We start from the raw sequence: 20,264 nt of genomic DNA, 5'->3' as shown, positions 1-20,264 counted from the left end.
GTCCAGGATGTTTGGACCGTGCTCTCTGGAGGCTAAGGCCCAGGTTCTAATCTTCAGCAAGCTGATAAAGATCATGATGTGACTGGAAAAAGCCATCCTTGTGCAAGGGCACAGGAGCAGGTTTTTTCAAGAAATGCAGGAATCTATGACCACATTTCTGAGAGGCAAATGAATCTTTAAGTCAACAATCAATAAATTTGTTTTTAAATTTCTTAAAAAGCCCAGCCAATGAGTAATCACTAGCTACAATATTATTCTGAGTAGAAGATGGCAAATATCCAGCTACCCTGGCTATAAAAAATGACAAGCAAATGCATTTGATTCAAGCAATTATATTCTGGATATTGGTTAAAACTAGACTTTGATAAATGAGCTTAAGTCATGTAACACTAGATGCCACTTTGAACAATGGTATGCCTTATTAATAATTAATAATGAAGTATTTACATGTATGGATTCGTGTACTTCATAAAAATAACATTTCCGTAGTATGTGCCTGATACTGTAAATGTCAAGAGAAGTTTTAATTGCTTACAATTTTGACTCGCTATCAAACATGTGGCCTGGTTAAGACCCTCACTCTGAACACATGCTGGCTCAGAGGAACTGCCACCCAGCGCTCAGCTGAGGAGTGACTCTTGCCCCCTAAAGTCGAGTCTTTTCACAGATTGGCACCCCCAACCCCTGACTTTTTATGGACTGATGGCTGAAGTCCGGAAAAGTCCTCAAAGAGATGAAGACGCTGGCTCTAGCCTGATCACGGAGCCCCAGATTTTCACTAATTTCCTTGATGAGTTATCCTAAAACACCTCCTCACACTTCTTCACATCCCCATGGTGCAGAGTGACTACAGATTTCAGGAGAGAGAGAAAAAGTATAAGATGGGGGGTTGGGTCTAGCCCACCATGTGGATGACCAGCAGAAACTGAGCCAAACTTGAAGACAGCAGACTGTGGGGAAGATGGCGTTTTAATCATGTCACTCAGTCATTCAATAAATACTTAGTGAATAGTGCTGAATACTGTGGGGGGATCCAGAGGTGAAGAAGGCACAACCCTGTGCTTCTGAGAACAGTGCATCAGGGGAGGGGACAGTCGGGGTAACAGGCAAAGGGCAGAAACATGCATAACCATCACAGAAGGCACACTGTAAAATGTACCTGGGAGACTGAAACCAATCCCTGGACTGTAAGCAACCTGGGGGCAGGGATTCTTGTCGTCTTCTTCACTGCTGTAAATCCAGAGCCTAAAACAGGCTCTGGCACAAAGTAGGTATTCTGTAACTATGTACCAACTAAATGAGGCTTCAAAAATGAAGACAGTAGTTCCTACTGTCCAGAAAGCTCATGAATGGCTACAAATAAATAGTGACCTTAGGTAATCTCTACTTTAACCAAGAACACAGAGAGAGTCGGGCAACTTTTCTGTGACCAATGTCTGTCCATGGTGTTAAACAGGGAGTATTTTGTGGGCTGGGGCCATTCCCTCTACACATGTCCAGCACATACAGTAGGTCTTCAATTAACATCTAAAGAACTGAATAAATTCCTCTTCTAACAACATGTAGATAGTGAGCCTTCCATTGAACATGTTGTGCTTATCATTTGCACAATTTATTGAGATGTTATACAGTGTCTTACATTGTTTTTACATTTTAAATAAAACGTGCTGATTTCATCTATCAAGATTGACAAACTTCTTCAGGAAAAGGACCACATCATGAACTGTTTCGTATCCATCTCACTACTTAGCAGAGCACTGAGCACATGGTTAGCATTCAACAAGTACTATTTGATTTACAGTTGCCAGAGCTAGGATATTAACTATACAAAATACAACTTAGTATATATTGTACTGGTTATCAAATTTTAATAACCTCAACTCAATGTTGAAAACAGGGTTTTGTATGTGTAAATATTTTTGACATACTAATGTTAAATTATTTACTGTATACTGGATCTTGCCCCAAACCCAAGTAAGAAACATAAAAAGGTACACAATCATGTTCCTTATTCCTGATCAGCTCCACAGGGAAGAGGTCAGCAAACTTTCTCATAAGGGGCCCAAATAGTCAATATTTTCCACTGTGCAGGCCACATGGTCATTGTCACAACTACTTGGCTCTGTTGCTATAGCTTGAGAGCAGCTATAAGCAATACATACAAATGAGTCCAACTATGTTCCAATAAAACTTTATTTACAAAAACAGACAGCAGGCCAGATTTGGCCCTCAGGCTTTAGTTTACTGATGCTTGTCAGAGTCTAATAAATTCTGTTCTTATAATTCATTAGTTCTAAAGGGTCTGCCAGGGAGAGGGTAAAGGTAGTCCTTCTTTTTGCTTAAGAGCATTACTAAAAATAAATAACTATTATAATGTCATCTATCATTTGCTAAGCTTTCATCTATGGGTACTATGCTAGTTGCCAGCTCCTTTTCATTATAACTCATTTCTAATTCTTTTGGCTAAGTAGAGATCGTTAAATCCATTTTATAGATGAAGAAACTGGAGGCTCAGAAAAGTTAAAGAAATTGTCCAAGGCCAGGGAGGTCACTGAAGAGGTCTCAGGAATTTCTAAAAAATCAGCTCATGTATATAGATCAGAGACTGAGTAGCTATCCACAGACTGAGTGAGGTCAGTCCAGCACCTCCTAGACTTCAGAATGTGTCTGCCTAACCCCAGATGTGATATGATCAGGCAATCTTTATAAAAAGATCCTGCCAATCCAGCTGACAACATGCTTGAAAATTAAAATGAAAATCCTTAAGGGGTCTTCTTTTGGTGACACACCTAAACTAAATTTGGAAGATGTGAATTGGCAATATGTTTAAGCAAACTAACCTAGAAGCTGTCCTCTCAGAGAGAAAACCCTTCATTAGGAAGGTCCATGGTAGTAGTCACAAACTCAGTAACAACAGTAATACTAATATTAATCATCATCATCATAAGTCAACCATTATTAAAGAATCTATTGTTTGCCAACCTCAGGTGCAAATACTTCACAGGTATTAATTCATTTAGTCATTAAAATAATCCTGGGTAGCAGGAAGTAGATACCCTATTTCCATTTCATAGATGAGTAAACTGAGGCACAGGGAGTTTAAAACTTGCCCAAGATCACACAGCTATAGCAAGACTGTTTAAAATGCAGAATCCTGGACCCCAATTCCAGAGATTCCAATTGAGTTCATTTCAATGGAGTTTCCAGAATAAGCATTTTTAACAACTTTGAACTGGATGGTGAGGCTTGGAATAGTCAAATCGCTTTTAGAAATCCTGGCTGCATGCTACAGTCTGTAATGCCCAGATGTGCTTGATCTTGAGACTCCCTGACAGCATTAGCTTACTCATACACACTCAACAGTCACAGGTGACCAGCAAACGTTCTTGAAGAATCCAGCCCATGGCCCATCAGACTGAAATCCAAGCTTGCACATCCACATATTTTAAGAGGTTATACTGCCAATAGATTAAGCTCTTGGCAATTTGAAAATGAATGTAATCAGAAGTTACCCAGTAACAGAACCAATTACCAGCCTACTTTGCCATTTTCCTTCTCTGAAGAGCTTCTGGCTGAATGTGGCAATTGTGGGTAATTACTGAAGATACTTAACTCCTTGCATATGGTCCTGCTATTCACATTCATGGTAATTTAAGACAGTATCATGATTAGGCCCAGGAACCTCCATGCAGACATGAAAGTTATTATGTTACTGTTTATAAATTAAGAATATCTAAAATAAAGACTTCCATAATCATAACTTTTCTATTTATGTAAGGACTTTACAGTTTGTAAAGTACTTTGCCTATACAATGCCTCTTGATATTCACAACAACCCAGAGTCAGCCTTAAAATTATTTCCATTTTGCTGCTGAAGAAACTGAGGCTCAGAGTGTTTGTTTATGACTGTTTAAGGTCAAACAAAGAGTAAGTTGCAGAATCAAGATGTGACTCTTTCTGGTCTGCTTGATCTCAGCACCAGTTGCTAGTACTGGAAGGCTGTGCAGGCAGCAATTTATGTAAGTATGCAAGTCAATATCATAATTATTAAAACTAATAATAGTTTGTTTATAATTATTAATTATGGTATTAAAATATAACTGTTACTGTTATATACCACTGGCTAAAATTGGCTGAACTTTATAGAATAAGAATGGCTCTGCTACCTAAATATCTGATGAACTTTGACAAAGCTGACTGACTAGTTACAGTTCTAAAATGAATAAGGAACTGCCCACTTTAGCACATACTTCTAGAATATAATATGATGCATTCAGGCTCTGGTGTCAAGGGTAGCTTTCAGTGGAAAAACAAACTAACCCTAAAGCCTAAGAAAGCTTAGGTTCTAGCCTGGTGACCTTTGACAAACCACACTACCTCTACAAACCTCTAACTCCAATTGCAAAATGGCATACAATGTCATGCCTCATCCAGCCCCATACAGTTATTACAAAGATCAATAAAGAAAACATGCTCCCCAAAAGCCCTCTGCAGATCATAGCAAACCACACAGGGACGCTGTTTCTAATCTCCCACAATGATAATTTTCCTGCTTTTAGAACTGACATCTTTACATTTCAAGAGATCATAAAAAGACAGAATGGTTCTCTTAAACCAAAAAAGCATACTGAGTCCTGGCTGTCCTCTCAAAATGGATGCTGATGTCAGCTCAATCAAGAAATTATTAACCTCCATTTAGTTACTTAAAATAAACTGTACTGGCTGATTAAATGTGCTGAACATTTTCTCCAAGTAACAGAGCACATCACCAAGAAACCCTTCTCTTTCAGTTACACATTGCAAATGGCATATGCATCATTCAGAACTATTTAAAATCTATAATAAAAATCATTTCACTGTATATAAACAAGTTAATGGAGTAAGTGAAAACAAAGCAAATTTCTTAATGAGGGCCCTGTTGCCCCCTCTAGGTGCCAGCAGTAAATGCTGGTTTCTGTACTTGCTGCTGCTATTCTGCTAATGAATGACTAACTTAGGCCAGGGGGGAAATGACATCACCAGGGTGGAAAAACGATCTGCATTGGGAAACTTTCTACCTGCTTTACATTTGTCATAATTATTTTGCACAATGCAGCTTGCATTTGCATAATTTTGAGGTGTGTCATTATCTCAATTGAAAATTGTTTTAATATGGCTGAATAATTCACAATGACATCAGCCAAAGTCCTAATGAAATATACAAGTATAATCATACAGCTAATTGCCAGCCGTGTTAGCATTAAAAAAACAAATCATGCATAATATTAGACGATGTATATGCAGCTGAGGATTATAAATAGAGCCATCTCCCTCCCCAAACCCCCTAGAGTTTACTTTTAAATGGCAAGATTAATTTTCTTAGGTATGGCTCATATAGCAATGACAAAATACACAGATCATTACAATGGTTGGCTTTCATTTCCCCATAATGAACAATTTTTTTAAATCGTGTATTTAACAATGTATCTATTCACTATCAGCCGTTCTAACAAATGCAACACTCGGCTAGTATTCCTTTTATTCTTAAATCAGAATTCACTATTTAATTACACCAACACAAATTAAAACTGGACCAAGTGGGGTCAACTCGGGGTCTTTAAAAAATATTCCGATTTCAATTTTTTAAAAGTGACCACAAAATATCCCATAAAACACTGAATAATTTCCTTCTGGGTTTAGTCAGAAGTCTATCAGGCACCAGCTCTTTTCTGGATATTTAATCCTTCCCTTTTCCAGATCACAGGCCATGTTGAAGTAATAAATTTGAAAAGCAAATAATAAGAAATCAGGAGGGGGAGGGGGAGGAAGACAGCTGCGCAGGAAAGTTGGATGGGGGAGGAGGACCCGACCTAGACCTTAGGGGGAAAGAGCTCAACCTGTTGGTAGGTTGCAGGATTTCTTCACAGTATTTCCAAACAACACCTTTGTAAAATTGCAGGCAGACGTCGGGAAATATGAACGTTTAAAACCCAACGCTGGCTGGGAGGGCGGGGAGGGGGGAGGCGGGAAGGAGGGCGGAGGGCGGGGCTTATTTCCGAAGAGGCAGATCAGGAGCGAACGTTTTGACTAACTCCAGTAATTAACCGGCAGAGACCAGTGATGGGTAATTCGATCCCGGGGAGAGGGAGTGAACTGGCGCTGCCAAAAGTACAATCAACTCCATCAGACCAAGGAATTCTGGAAGGACAGGCAGGCAGCTCCAAGCTGCGGGATGAGTTAAACAGGGAACCATTCATTTAACAAAAAGATCTTTACACCTACCTCGAAAGCTCGAGAGCCTGGCACAGAGCTAACTGCCCTCAAAAGTCTCAGTTTGATTAGCCTGCTCCCGCTTGGGCAACACAAAACCTTGCCAGGCGGCCGTGCGCCCGCCCTCCCCGCCGCACCCAGGGCACAGCTTCCCCCAATAGTTCCCTCGGTAGGTACCGCGGCGCTGAGGTCGGTCAGCTGACGAGGGGGGGTGCGCAGGACTGCGGTCACACATGAAATGACAGAGCCGAAGGGAGGCTGCCGCCCCGGCGCCCGGTGACAGCGAGCTCACCTCGGGCGTCCTCCCGGAGCGCGGCTGGCGCCCCCGCGGCCGCCCAGAAACGTGCCGGGGAAGCTCGGTGCCTCCCCAGGAGCGCCGTCTGGGCACCGAGGACTGGACCCAAGGGGCCAGTGGGCGAGCACACTCTCCTCTGCCCTTCCCTCTCCCGTCCCGGTCGCACACATCCCCAAAGACCGCGCTGGAAGACGTCCACTTTGCGTGGAGTAATTGAAAACTAGAACATCAAATGGCTTGTCTGAAGGGGAGGGGGTGGGGGCGAAAGATAGTTGTTAATGCTTAACGTGTTTGTGCCGGTTACACGACCGCTTTGAAATCCGCCCGGGCAGATCTGCAAGTTATTTGAATGTATTATTCCAGTACCTGTCATTTATCACTTTATTCAACACGTCTTTGCCAACTCAATAGCTTTTGATCTCACTCTGCCTCCATTTCGTAATTTCCGCCCTCTTAAACATATCAAATACTTACTTTAAAAAAAGTGTACAATATCGAAACCCACTGAAAGAAATCCACCCAACCCCAAACGAGCCAGACGCGAGGGTAAATTTTCAAAAGGTAAAAAATATAAAAAGCCTGTGATGTTCAAGGGGCAGTAGTAGGAGAGCGAACGATCCACACACACACACACACACACACACACACACACACACACATCCTTGAACTAAACCTTTCTCGAACAAGTTATTTGATCTTGACAAAAATCAGCAGTTGGATCCTCTTTGTAAAGCTGACAGCCAAACTCTGACAATGGCAAAATACTCGAGCCCCAGCTAGTGGCGCTACCCCTTTAAAAAAGGAATCGATCCTGCTCGCCTGCAGAAGTGAATACAGTATTTTCAAGCTTGCCCTGTAATAAGCATTACTAGAGGAAAAAATAATAAAGAAAGAAGAGAGGGAGATATAAGTTTACCACCTCGCCATGGTCGCTATTTCTGCCCTGGGGAGTGTCTTCTGGGAGGAAATAAAGTTTAGAGCTGGATAAAAGTTGCCGGCTGGTCCTCTCTTCCCACAACAGCTGGAGCTCCGCTATGCAAATCGGATCCTTTGGCGTACATCTTACAAAGAAAAAGTCGCCAAGGGACAAAATTCTTGGTTTGCCTTCAAGGTGGAATTGAAAAGCCTTGTAGAAAATATAAGGTCCGTGCAAGCCACACGGTGAGCCGACCCACTGCAGGGGGAAAAAAAAAAGCACCAAATAAATAATGTAGCCATCAGAGCACAAACATCTATTCCCAGACACATTTACACACAAACATCCACACTCTTAATATAGAAGAACCAACAGATATAAAGCTGGATGGAAAAATAATAAAGCCCACAAATTTTCTGCCTCCCTAAAAAAAAAAAATCGTCCCCCCTTCCCCCCGCCACCTCTCCCTACCTCTCCATCTGAGGCGGTAAAATTACATTATGTATGTATGATCTGATCAGTGCTGGGATTTTTTTAAACAATAAAAATGATTTGGGGAGATGCAGAGGGTAAAAGTTTGGTGAAAAGTTTGTGGGGGGTGTGGGTGGGTATAGAGGTGTGGGTGAGCTTGGGGGCTGGGGAGCGCTGGGGGGTGCCGGGAGCGGAGGAGCGGAGCAGAGCGAAATACCTGGAGTGAGTTGGGCTCCATCTCGACGTTCTGAATTGATTGAACTCAACATTCTCTCCAAACTTGTTGGCTTGAATGGATTGCATCAGGTCCTGGCAGGGGAAAACATTTTCTGCCTTCAGTCGGCGTAATGTCTCAATATAAAACTGAGCTCTTGCCTCCCCTTCGCCACCAAAATGATTGAAAATATGTCCTAATATTTCTCTGATGACTCAACTTTTAGCTCCTATCAAAACTGTGTAGGTTTCCTTCCAAATGTAGGTTGATCAAATTCGTAATCGGGAGAAAGGCTCCGTGCGATCTCGGCGGGAAGAGGATGGATCAAGGCAAAAAACATATACCAAGGTTTGTAAAAATAAAATCCACCCTAAAACTGTATGAAGATGAGACCTCCCTCTTCCCAGTCTCCCTTGTCTAGGGTTATCGTCTGATGAAATTTTTGGGGAAGACAAGACACGGCGAGCTCCGCTGTGCATCTGACAGGACCTGCTTGTATATGTCTAATATAAAGAACATTTCCTGCAGAGATTCCGGGGCGCTGCTCCTCTTTCTAATGCTCCTTAGCAGATTTGCTGGTATTAGACATGTAGATTTGTTTGATAGTTAAATTACGCTTCCTCACTGCCATGTTTTCGAGAATTAATCTGTTAAATTATCTTTTGATGCTATTTACATGGAAGGGAAAAGTGGGTTATCGATTATATAAACATATAAATATTAATGCATTTGTTCGCTTCGCAGAAAAAAATACTCAGCAAAAAAAAGAGAAGAACAGAATGACAAGTGAGCAGTGCACACACATCTCAGGATTTTGCAAACAATATTGAACGGACAGCGACTGCATTTAGTGACTGGAACAATAAACGGTGCATGATAAATCAATAAATGCGAGCAGCGAGTCTGCTCAGAATATGAATTCAGACTCCTGGTTCTGCGTGTGCATTCTTTAATTTTGAAGTATATACACTAGTACGTGTTTACAATGCTGATGGACGCCAAGGGCGCTCTCAAATGATAATGTGTTTATATAACCCAGCGCTACAGGAATAATATACCGACTCCTACCCCACCCCCACCCCCTCCTCCGCCAAAAAAGGGAGGGAGCTTCCTCAATAATAGTTTGAAACTGAAAAAAAATCTATTCGCAAACTAGTTAAATACAACCAGAAATTAAGCTGTTGAAAACCGGGAGCATGAACTGTAAGACAATAAGGCTTTAAATGTGTATATTTATTGTTCTGGAGCCCTGGAGCATTGCGAGGTTTGCATGCACGGCTATTATGCAAACACAGAGAAACTTAAGAGAGACAGAAAAAAGAACAGGCAGAGACTGCAAAGCCCTCGCTCGCTCAGACCCAGCTGCCTGTCCTCCGCCAGGCTACATTGCATTTTCGCAGTGTTGATGTAAAATGGTGTACTCGCTTCCCCCACCCCCCTTACCCGCTCTCCTCCCACTCCTTCCAGCACATCACCACCCCCACCCCGATTTTATTATATTGACACCAATCTTTCCAAAGTGGGTCTGGCATTACTAAAAAAGTAAACATGTACTATATGGGGAATAAGGTCTGTATAGTATGACAGTTGAAACTTGATCTGTGATAAAATTACAGGATGTTGAAATTACTAGTAAGCTATTTTTAACGCTTTCGCAACGTTTCACCTCTAGTCACAGCATCTAGTTGAAACAGGATTACTTTAATGAAAATTATATTCACATGGCTGAAGTTAATACACCCGGCAGAGCACAAATGCCTCATATTTAGTGATTTGAGGTGGAAAGACCCTCTGTGTGTATTTTTATGCCTTTTCATAACGTCTGCGTCTGCTGCAGTAAGAATTAGGGCACTTAACATTATCTAAACCACATTTTTGATTCAGAACATGGGGAAGTAATAAAAGGCAAGATCTATCTCGTTTCTATACACACAGAGATAAACGAAAGAAAATGGCAGATCCTCCAATTACAATAAGTAATAAAAACCCATGCCAAAGAGCCGGTATTCTGGAAGATGTCGAAAACTATTTCAGTAATTTAAAGTAATATCACAAACTCTGTAGTATGAAGGAGGACAATGTAACAATTCAGTCCCCGTATTTTGCATTAGCCAAATTTTGACTTGCTCATCACTCTTTAATTATCTTCCCTGAAATTTCATCTGATCTATTTTATAAATATGGGTTACAAAGAGAAATTACAGCTCTCTCCCTCTTTCTGTCTTTTTAACTTTATGATGCATACAGCAGACATTTGATTAGAATAACCCATTTTGTTCATTTTTTTACGTATGAATGGGCTTGACTGAAGGACATTTTACATAATATTTTTAAATACTTGAGTCATGCCTAAGGCTTCAGTTAGTCTCTGTCCTGTTATCATAAATATATACATCCAGTTCAAGAAATCCTATATGAAAAAACTTGAGTTGCAGTATTTTGACAAGATCATATTTGAGATCGACTGTGAGTCAGAGTTTCCTGTATGACCAATGCAGCAGCATTTATGCAAGAAACCTCAACAGATTGCCTGAGGGTATCCCTAGATTGTATATTAAATCTTTTTCTTAAAAAACACTCAGCTCTTTAAGCATCTAAGCAACTTCTGCTGGTTTTAGTATTAAGAGTCTTTAAATGTCTGAAAGGGGCTTCATCTAATTAGAAACCGTGTTTCTATATCTCTTCAAGGTAGGTGCTGACCAGGCTGCATGCTGTGTAATCTCTCTTCTAGTAAACTCCGGATAAGGTTTTTGAGATGTTAACAATTGCAGGGATCTAGGGTTGAATATTTTTGAATATCTGCAGTCTTGTAATCAGATGAATGCGAAATTTCAAAACTGAATCACAGGAGTATGTTCCCTTGCTTTTTATAGCACCACCACCTCCATGAACATAATAAAATCTAATAAATCAACCTCCAGTCCAATCCTGTGAATGGCTTTTAAAATTACAGATCACAATGGTGGGTGTTTACAAAAACAAAAACAAAAACAAAAAGACTCTCTCTTTTACTTCTTTAATATGATGCTTGATAGGCACCTGTAAATTATCTGTGTAGCAAATATCCATACAAAGAAAGTTTCAATTAAGATAAGGAGACTGTATTGAAACAGTTCTTTGAAGTAATGTAGTTAATAGCCTGTTTGATTTCTGCTTGTGAGAGAGTAATAACGTGGATTCAAGGCTCCATCAATCACAGAGCAGATGTAAGACTTGAGACACTGACACCCAGGGGAATAGAGGCAAACTCCTGCAGTGCAGGGTCCTTGGGCTAATGTAAAGTAAATACTCATAAACAGATTGAATGTTGTAAGAAGACAATCCATTCAGGACAGTTATAATCATGAAAGCAACTGCTTTATTTATCTATAAAAAAGCTTGTAGCTGGGACTCCGCATGTGTAAAAGAGGAATGGGGTGAAAAAGCAGTATATGTTTATATGACCCACCATTTCTAGTTGTTTCTTACACTAAAACACAGGAACCTATACCCACACATCTATCGTCCTACTGCTTTGCTAGCTGAAAATCCAACTCTCTGTTTTCAGTTATTTGGTTTATTTAAAAGGTAAAAACATTTTAAAGCCATTCTCACCCCTTAAGGGAATGGGGGAGCATTAGACACATTTTACAGTGTCTGTGAATCGTTTCATAAAGGATCAGGAGGATTAAGTTAGTTGCAGAAACCAGCAGTGACATAATTAGGCAGCTTGGGCTATAATAAACAGGATCATTAAAACAACAAAAAAAGTATAGTTTGGAGAAAGAAGGAGACCATTTCGAAAATTCAAACCTCTCTGCGCACCTCTAGGCCACCTCCTCCCCCAAACTACAAAAGACAACTGAAGCATTTTTGACCTTGGCTACAATAATACTTCATGTTTTAGCACTTTAGTCAGCATTTTATCTACTAATTGCTACACACTACCGCATGTGGCTCAGATCTGCCACTGCAGCTTTCTTTCATTGGTGAGCGAATTGCTTGATAAAGACTGGGAATTCAACCTGGCTGTTTCCTTTCTTGCTCCCCTTCCACAAATCCCACCTCCCCCCACCCCCCGCTTTTTTTTTCTTTCCTCTTTCAGCTAGAAGCCAATAATTTTCCAGAAAATACCGCATGGATCAGAATTGGGACGATGATGGTTCCCTAACCTCCCTCCACTGGTTAAACTCGGGCCGCTTTGGCGATCGGGAGGCAAAGGAAGGAGGTGACGGGGAGCGGGGAGGAATGAGTGGGGAGACGCAGGGGGAGGCTGGATCCTGGCCTATTGGTAGACCTAATGCTAGGTGATTCTGCATATTGGTCCCTTGGCTAGTCCATCGCTGGATGGAGGTCCGTGAGACTCTGCGTTTCCCACCTGGGGACCTCCCTCCCGCCTTGCTTGGTCAAGATGTGGGGCTCTAGGGGGTAACCCCGGAGTCTGCAGACTGATACGTGGATTAAAAATCCAGCGGGTCAGCCACTGCCTAGTCCGCTCCCCCTCCCAAGCCTGGCGCCACCGTGAGCTATGGGGGTGGGTGGAGTTATTAATGAGGCGGCCTCCAGTAGAGCAGGCTCGCCAGGTCTTAGTGCAACAAGTATATTGGTTTGAAGGAGGATAAACCGGGTTATAAGGGTCATTGCTTTCCAGGAGACCTCTAGTGGTCAAAGGTTGAGCTACACCTTAAATTTGGGGCTCCTGTTTGTCGTCTGTCTCCTGGACTGGGGTGGGGGTGGGTTTCCCACGCAGGTCCAGGCAATAAAGGCCAATTCTTGGTACAGATTTCTCATGGACTTTAGGCAAGAGCCAAGGCAGAAGCAGGGAACTCGGAGAAAGGAATCCCCTGGGGAGAAGTCATGTGAGGCCTTTCGTGGGCACTGGAGGCCCTAAGTTCCTTTGCCCCTAGTACAGATGGATACTTCCTATCTTATCTTGATTTTCCTCCGGAGTCTAAGATTAATCAGCTGTTCTCAGGGAAGTTGGATTAAATTTGTCTAAACCATTTCTGGTTACAATAGCAATGCTGAGTCTATTTATTTTTTATTTGTTTGTAAATTACAGCCAAGTCCCACTCTCTCACTCCAATCACAAACACCCCTTAATTTTAACGATTCGTTGCCTTCAAGAGCTCTTGACATTTATGGGCTACTTAGTTTTGAAAATAACTAAGCTTCTTTTTAAAATCGCATGTACTGCAGTGATGTACATGACATTTGACTAAGCTGTGATCTTGTCTCTCTAGCCAGAATGCCACACCATTCTATCTCAGTTGGCAAGGTGCTGGGGGAAAGGGTGGTGGTGACTTACAGGTTCCTTATTCTTCAGACTCATTTGTGATCCACATATTAATAAACAGTTTGATCATACTGACTCCCATCATGGTATTAAAGGGATTGCTGGGAACAGCTATCTTAGATCATACTAAAAACAGAGGTCCCAGCCATCTGAGGTTGTTAAAACATCTTGCCATACCTGATTCTTAAAAAAGAGGGTAAGAAAATGTAGACATGGAGTTGTGTCTCTACTGGGGAACTGTATACTGCCTACTAAAATTTCTCTGTGCAGTCTCAAATGGACATTAATGATGTTTTGTATTTGGTGATTTATAACTTAAAATTACTTGACAAGCATTAAGTAACTCATTAGTTAGAAGCAGAGTGGGTATGGTAGGTAAATCACTGGACTGAAAGGCAAGTGGACCATTCTTCACTGATTTCCTATGTCCCCTGACCATGGCTATACTAATCTACAGAACTCAAACCCTAATTCTGGCTTTGTCAGAATTTCTCAGATAATTATTGCAGATTTATCCACACTGGTCATCTGTGTTGTGGTAACCGCCTGTACTAGGTTAAACCTGCCATCAGCTAAACCCATGGACGTGCCAGTAAGTCCCTTGGCTGCCTCCACCTACGTTTTGCCATGCCACAGACTAATAATTTTATGACTTGTTATAGCAGGTTGAAATATGTAAATGTAGTAATTCACTCAGGGTATAAAGAGATCTGAGTACTTCAGAGGAAACATAGTACCACAAAGAATAGTGAGATTGTTTCTGTTCTCATCTTCAATAAGCTTTGGCCAAAATGAAAGGGGGCCAGCTTTTCACAAAGGAGTTAGGGGACCAGATGAACATCACTCAGGACTCACACAATGTCATTTTCTGGTGTACTGGAATGGGCTCTTCTGGACTCAACTGTAGCTGATTGTTACATTTTCAGAAATTTTGCAAATAGTCTATTAAACACATCTATTTTTAAACATTAAATTGTATAAACTCAAATTAAATAAACTGTATCAAAAACTAAGGGAGTACCTACTCAAAACTTACCACTTTCTAATTATTTTATTACATTTTACTGTTATTTATACTCTTGAAGTTACATTTATCTTTGTATTTTTATGGATGCAATACTATATAATGGAGTATTACTGTCCACCTCTTCCCAATCTATGTGCATTTGTAGCTTTAATTTGGTTGTGACATGTAAATTTAGACTGCAATTTAGCAAACATCATTAGTCAGGGCTTGATTTATTGTGGTGTTGATTGCTTAGGTTTAAGAAAGTAATGGAGAAAATAATTGTAGATTGTGAAGGTTAATTTTATGTGTCAACTTGACTGGGCCACAGGATGCCCAAATATTTGGTCAGATATTATTCTAGATGTGCCTGTGGGGATGTTTTTGGATGAGATTAACATTTGAATTAGTAGGCTGAGTAAAGCAGATTTCCCTACCCCTCATCCAATCAGTTGAAGGCATGAATAGAAGAACAAAAAGCCTGAGTAAGAGGGAATTCCTGCCTGACTACTTGAGCCCCGCCATGGGTCTTTTCCAGCTTTTGGACTCAGACTGAAACATTGACTGGAATTTACACCATCACCTCTCCTAGTTCTCAGGCCTTTGGACTCAGACTGGAACTAAAGATCAGCGATCCTGGGTCTCCAGCATAACTGCAGATCTTGGGATTTCTCAGCCTCCATAAACCATGTTGCCTACCATATACACATACATGCACACACACATATCCTATTGTTTCTGTATCTTTGGAGAACCCCAACTAATACACTGATTAAACTTAAACGTGTGTCAAGTGTGTACCAATCTATTTTGAATAGTACAAACAATTGAGGTGTTATTTGAAGGTATTATCTCATTCAGCAAAGAAGGCACTCATGTTATTAATGAAAGGGATACATCTTTGTTTTTCACTTTTATCTTACTCTTTTATATAAATGAAAATGTTAACCAACATTAACATAGCCAAATTGTAACTACATTTGTTAATGTAATCATAGGTTAGCTATGGAATACGAGAGTTTAGCAAATAGTCATAAGTACATCCCATGAGAATAGCTTGCCTATATGGAATTTACAGTGAGAAATGTTGTGTATTTTATTATTATTTGTACATTTGTGCTACATTTCCTGTATATCTGCAAAATGTATAACAAAATTATACTGCTACACATATTATGGGTGTCTAAATCTAGATATACATACATGTATGTATCTAGATCCAGGTCTAGATCTAGATCTAGATGTACACAAACAAACACATATATACTTTTTTGGAGTGGTGACCTACTTAAATATTTAGAAGCACACCTCAGCCTGAAGGTAGCTTTGAGAATGACAAGTAACCCACACTTCTAGAGCACTATAGCTTACCACCTGTTTTGTATAGCCCATGAGCTCAGACAGTGGTCTACACTTTTACATGGTTGAAAAAAATCACCAGACAAGTAGTATTATGTGATCTATAAAAATTATATGAAATTCAAATTTCAGTGACCATTAATAAATTTTATTGAAACTCAGCCACGCTTCATTTGTATATTGTCTATAGCTTCTATTATGCTAAAACACAGCAGAGTTGAGTAGCTGCGACTGAGGCTGTATGACCTTCAAAGACTGAAATATTTATTATCTTGCCTTTTGTAGCACAGTTGCCTGTTCTAGAATATGTAGGTACGTTCCTTGGCTGGGAGTAGTAGGTACCACCAAGTGACCTTTTGAAGTCTTTTCTTACCTTGGTCCTAGAAATACTTCCTCAGTAAATAAATGGAAAAAATGGAATTCTCAGAGTCGTGAGGGATTCAATTCATTGACTCAAGGTCAAGAAGAGAGCTATTGTCATCATAAAATTAAGGATGGAGTGTGAGATGTCCCACCCTTGGTTTGTGCTCCAATCCCTGGATGACAGTGCCTTTCTGCCTTACTGCTTGTCCTAAAGCACTGTATAATTTTGTTGGGCACTGTTAAATATTTATTGAGTTTTTTCGTCCAATGTGCTTTGGTTACTGTATGTCTATATGTGTGATGGGACCCTTCAGGATTAAAGGTGCTATATAAATAGAGGATTATTTTATGACTTGTTATTGCAGGTTGAAATATGTAAATGTGGTAATTCGGTAATGCTATATCAATGCATATATCTGGGAAATAAGAATGCATTATCCTTCCATTTGAGTCAAACATCATTTACATCCTTAAAAAAAATACCCAATCAATTTTTTTTTTTTAAATGAGGGAACACAGCGGAGGAAAAAAAATTCCTTTAATGTAATACTTCAGCTGAAAGTTTAATGACACAAAAGGCAGGCAATTCAAAGTTACAGTTCCCACAGCAACTGTAACTCTGCTATATAGCACATTTAGGCATAGATTTCACAGCATGTACTGCAATACAAAATACTCCACACTGGGCATGCAAGGGGGCAGAGTTATGGTTGCTATGGGTACCATGACTTTGAATTTCCAGATTTTTTGAGAGTTTAAATTCTCAGCCAGAACATCACATTAATAGTTCATTTTTTTTTTTGCGTTGAAAATAATAAAGGTTGTATCACTGTTTCCACTGTCAAACCTATCTCCAGTTCAGTCCATTGCTTAGTATAAATACCTTCCCAAACATACTCACCCTACTTGCTAAAATTAAATACATGACCTCAGCCCAGGGAGTATTTTAGTTTGCAAATTTATATGTGATGACTTTCACTGGATTAACTAAAACTGCCCCCTCATCCTTTCCAAAAACCACCAGTAAACTCAAGTTAACCCTTTCAGCATTCTGGTGTATTTTATCTGTTATTCATGGGCTGAGAGGATATGATAATCATATTCATTGTGTATGAATGTGTGATGTATATATTTATAATTTATACTCTGTCTATTTCCAAAAGAACTGGAGGCAGCTAACCACATGTATTGATTTATTCATTTATTCCTTGAACACATCATGCAATTTTATGCTTTTATGCTAGTGGTCTCAGGACGCTTTCCACTTTTAAAAATTGTTGAGGACCTCAAAAAGCTTCTGTTTATGGAGGTTTTATATATACAAATGTATCCACATATATATATCTTGATATTTACTATATTGGAAATTATAATTGAGCTACTGAAAATATTTAAAAATATTCATTAACTCATTTAAAAATAACAATAACCCCATTACATGTTGCCATAACTTTAAAAAATAACTACATTTTCCAAAACAAAGAAATTTAGTGAAAAGAAAGGCTTTGTTTTATATTTCTATAAATCTCTTTAATGGGAGACAGCTAAATTCTCATAGCTGCTTCTACATTCAATCTGTTGAATATCACAAGCTTCTGGAAATTGCCACTATACTTTTGTGAGATAATATGATTGAAAAATGCAAATAAATATCTTAGTATTATTATGTTCATTATTTTAGCCCTGTGGACCACCTGAAATGGTCTCAGGGATTCCCGTGGATCCCAACTATGCTTTGAGAACCAGTGCTCTTTGCATTTGCTTATGGTATTCTTCCAAGCATATGCCTTTTACCTGACTACAGGTAAACTCCCATTCATGCTTCAAGGCACTAGAAAAAATTAGTTGCTCCCTTAGCTATATGCTCATAGCACTTTACATATATGCCAGTCTGAGCATCTATTATGTGTCCTTATGATTGAATGCTTCAATGTCTGTGTTTTTTGTTGTTGTTAGACTATGAATTCCTTAAAGAGAAACCATGTCTTATACATTTTTAGCTTATTTTCTAGCATGGTACCTGGCATTTCATATGTTAGGGTGTAGGAATCCAACAAACAAATAATAAAATAACTCCCATTCATTGAGTCCCTCACATATGTTAGGAACTATGTATGAACTGTCTCAAATTTAACCTCAAAATAATACTGTAAGTTGGATACTATTATTATTATTACTGTTTTTTAAGTGAAAAAACTGGGGCTTGACCAAGGTTGAACAGCCATGGGTTGCACACTATCCAAGAACTATGGGAGACAGTAAAAAGTGGGAGACAAGAGTCTTCCCTAAAGGCATTTGCAATCGAATTTGGAAGGCAAGACATACACAAACGAAAGACAAATAATAACATGAAAGTTAACTAACTTAAGGGGAACACAAAGACTATAATTAAAGAAATGCCTACTTAGTAGAAATGGCTATTTACCCAATAAATCATTTAGATTCAACATTTTGGAGGATATATGTCTACCAGAAAAGCCTTGTTTTAGAACATACGACAAAATAAATGTGTATTTGTTTATAAATTATATATTTACTGGTACAATAATCTGTTACAAATGTACTAATACATATTAATATACTCAGATATAAATTATAAAGACATTTAAAAGAATGAGATAAAAAATACAAGAGGACATTCTAAAGTTTTTTTTCAGCATGCTGGTGAATTATGCACCCTACTTTGGAGCCAATTCATCCAGACTAGTCTGGTTGCACACCAGTCTCATCTGGTGAGTTTTTAGGTTATGACACTGGGATCCCACCTGCAGGTCAATTAAATCGGCATCTTTGAGGTCAGGTGCACAGGTCCCTCTCCCCTGGAGTGGAGAATTCTAATATGCAACCAGAGGGGAGAATCCCTGGTCCAAGCCACCAGTGGCTGTCATACCATGGAGAGAGACTGCAGCTGCTCAGGAAGACATCACAGAGAAGGCGATGTTATAAGCAGCTTTGAAACTTTTACTCGGGAGTATTGAATGGTTCTGTTGTAAAGTTGGATAAGCTGATCTTTTAAATACCTTCTTGCCTAAGTTAGTACAATATTTTTATTTTCTGAAGCAGTAGCCATTTTGAGTGTACCTGACTTGTCATGGCCTGGGAATGAGGAGCCCTGAGTTACATCCTATGCCTGGCTGAGAATTGATGCTGAAATTGGGCTATTTTTCAATAATCATAATTACGAGGATGGTGATTTCCTGTTACATAAAGTACTTTGTCTCAGTAAAGTACATTCCTTGAGTCAATGTGGAGTCATGAACTGTTTGTTATGGATGGCATCTTTTCAAACAGTAGCCCTGTTTTACTTATCAGGAAGACAGAGACTCTGAGATGCTACATGGGTTTTGGGTAACTCTATAAGGCAAAGCTCTGAGAAGAAAGTTTTGGTACATTGGTGGGGGGATGAAGAAGAGGCTGATCATTATTAGACAATGGTTCTTAACTATGTGCTATGGAATTTCACCTTCATAAAGTACTTCAAGCCATTCTGTGACACAATGTATGGGCAGAGAAGGGTAGAGTAATGCAGCTCCTCCATTTGTAGTTGATCTCATCATGGGGTTAAACATTTTTTAGACAAGCTACATAGAAGACACCAAAATCCAAAAGTCAGAAAGTCCCCTGAGTTCTCTGCACCCCCATTCTTGGATCTGCTGTGACTACAGTGATCCAGAATGCCCTTCGTGAATGAAAAGGTTGAACTAGATGAGCTCTGAGGTTCCTTTTGATCCTCCTTAAAATTTCTCGGACTGTGTACATTTCTAGATAGTGCTACTCAAACTTTAGGATAACAGTAAAACACAAAATTGGGTTCTAAAAGATCCCCTTTGTGCCGAATAACAGGAAGAGGAGAGGTATCCTTGTATAATTAGCATTTTGAGATCCAGAGGCAGGGGCCCATAGAATGGACAACTGGAGCCATACTTTAACAAGCCTGCTCATAAATATGAGTTCTTACAAGTGAAAGTCAGCAAAACCAGGGAGCTGCTAGACCCAGACAGACAATGTTATACAGTAGACCAACAAAACTTCATGTTAATATCTTGTTAAGGCTTTTATTCATTTAGTTTAAACAGCATTTCATGAAGTAGAACCATGCATGAAACCATTCTTGTT

General features: G+C 39.7%; 1 protein-coding gene across 2 annotated transcripts in view; it reads right to left on the bottom strand.

Moving 5' to 3' along the window:
* The window catches only part of ARID5B (AT-rich interaction domain 5B), a 174,112-nt gene extending 165,848 nt beyond the window's left edge, over positions 1-8,264 (bottom strand). The window contains exons 1-2 of one of the 2 annotated variants that reach the window (XM_036895094.2): positions 8,149-8,264; positions 7,464-7,718 (exon numbers count right to left, since the gene is read on the bottom strand). In XM_036895094.2, coding sequence (XP_036750989.2) covers positions 7,464-7,718; positions 8,149-8,169 — 276 coding nt within the window. In that variant the 5' untranslated portion in view covers positions 8,170-8,264. The remainder of the gene's footprint in view (positions 1-7,463; positions 7,719-8,148) is intronic. The other variant, XM_057505898.1, reaches the window with a different exon arrangement.
* Positions 8,265-20,264: the final 12,000 nt, after the last annotated feature.

This window comes from Manis pentadactyla, chromosome 8 (assembly GCF_030020395.1).
Source record: "Manis pentadactyla isolate mManPen7 chromosome 8, mManPen7.hap1, whole genome shotgun sequence".
Lineage (NCBI taxonomy): Eukaryota > Metazoa > Chordata > Mammalia > Pholidota > Manidae > Manis > Manis pentadactyla.
The sequence above is the reverse complement of the archived record's forward strand: the minus strand, read 5'-3'. Positions and strand labels throughout refer to the sequence as shown.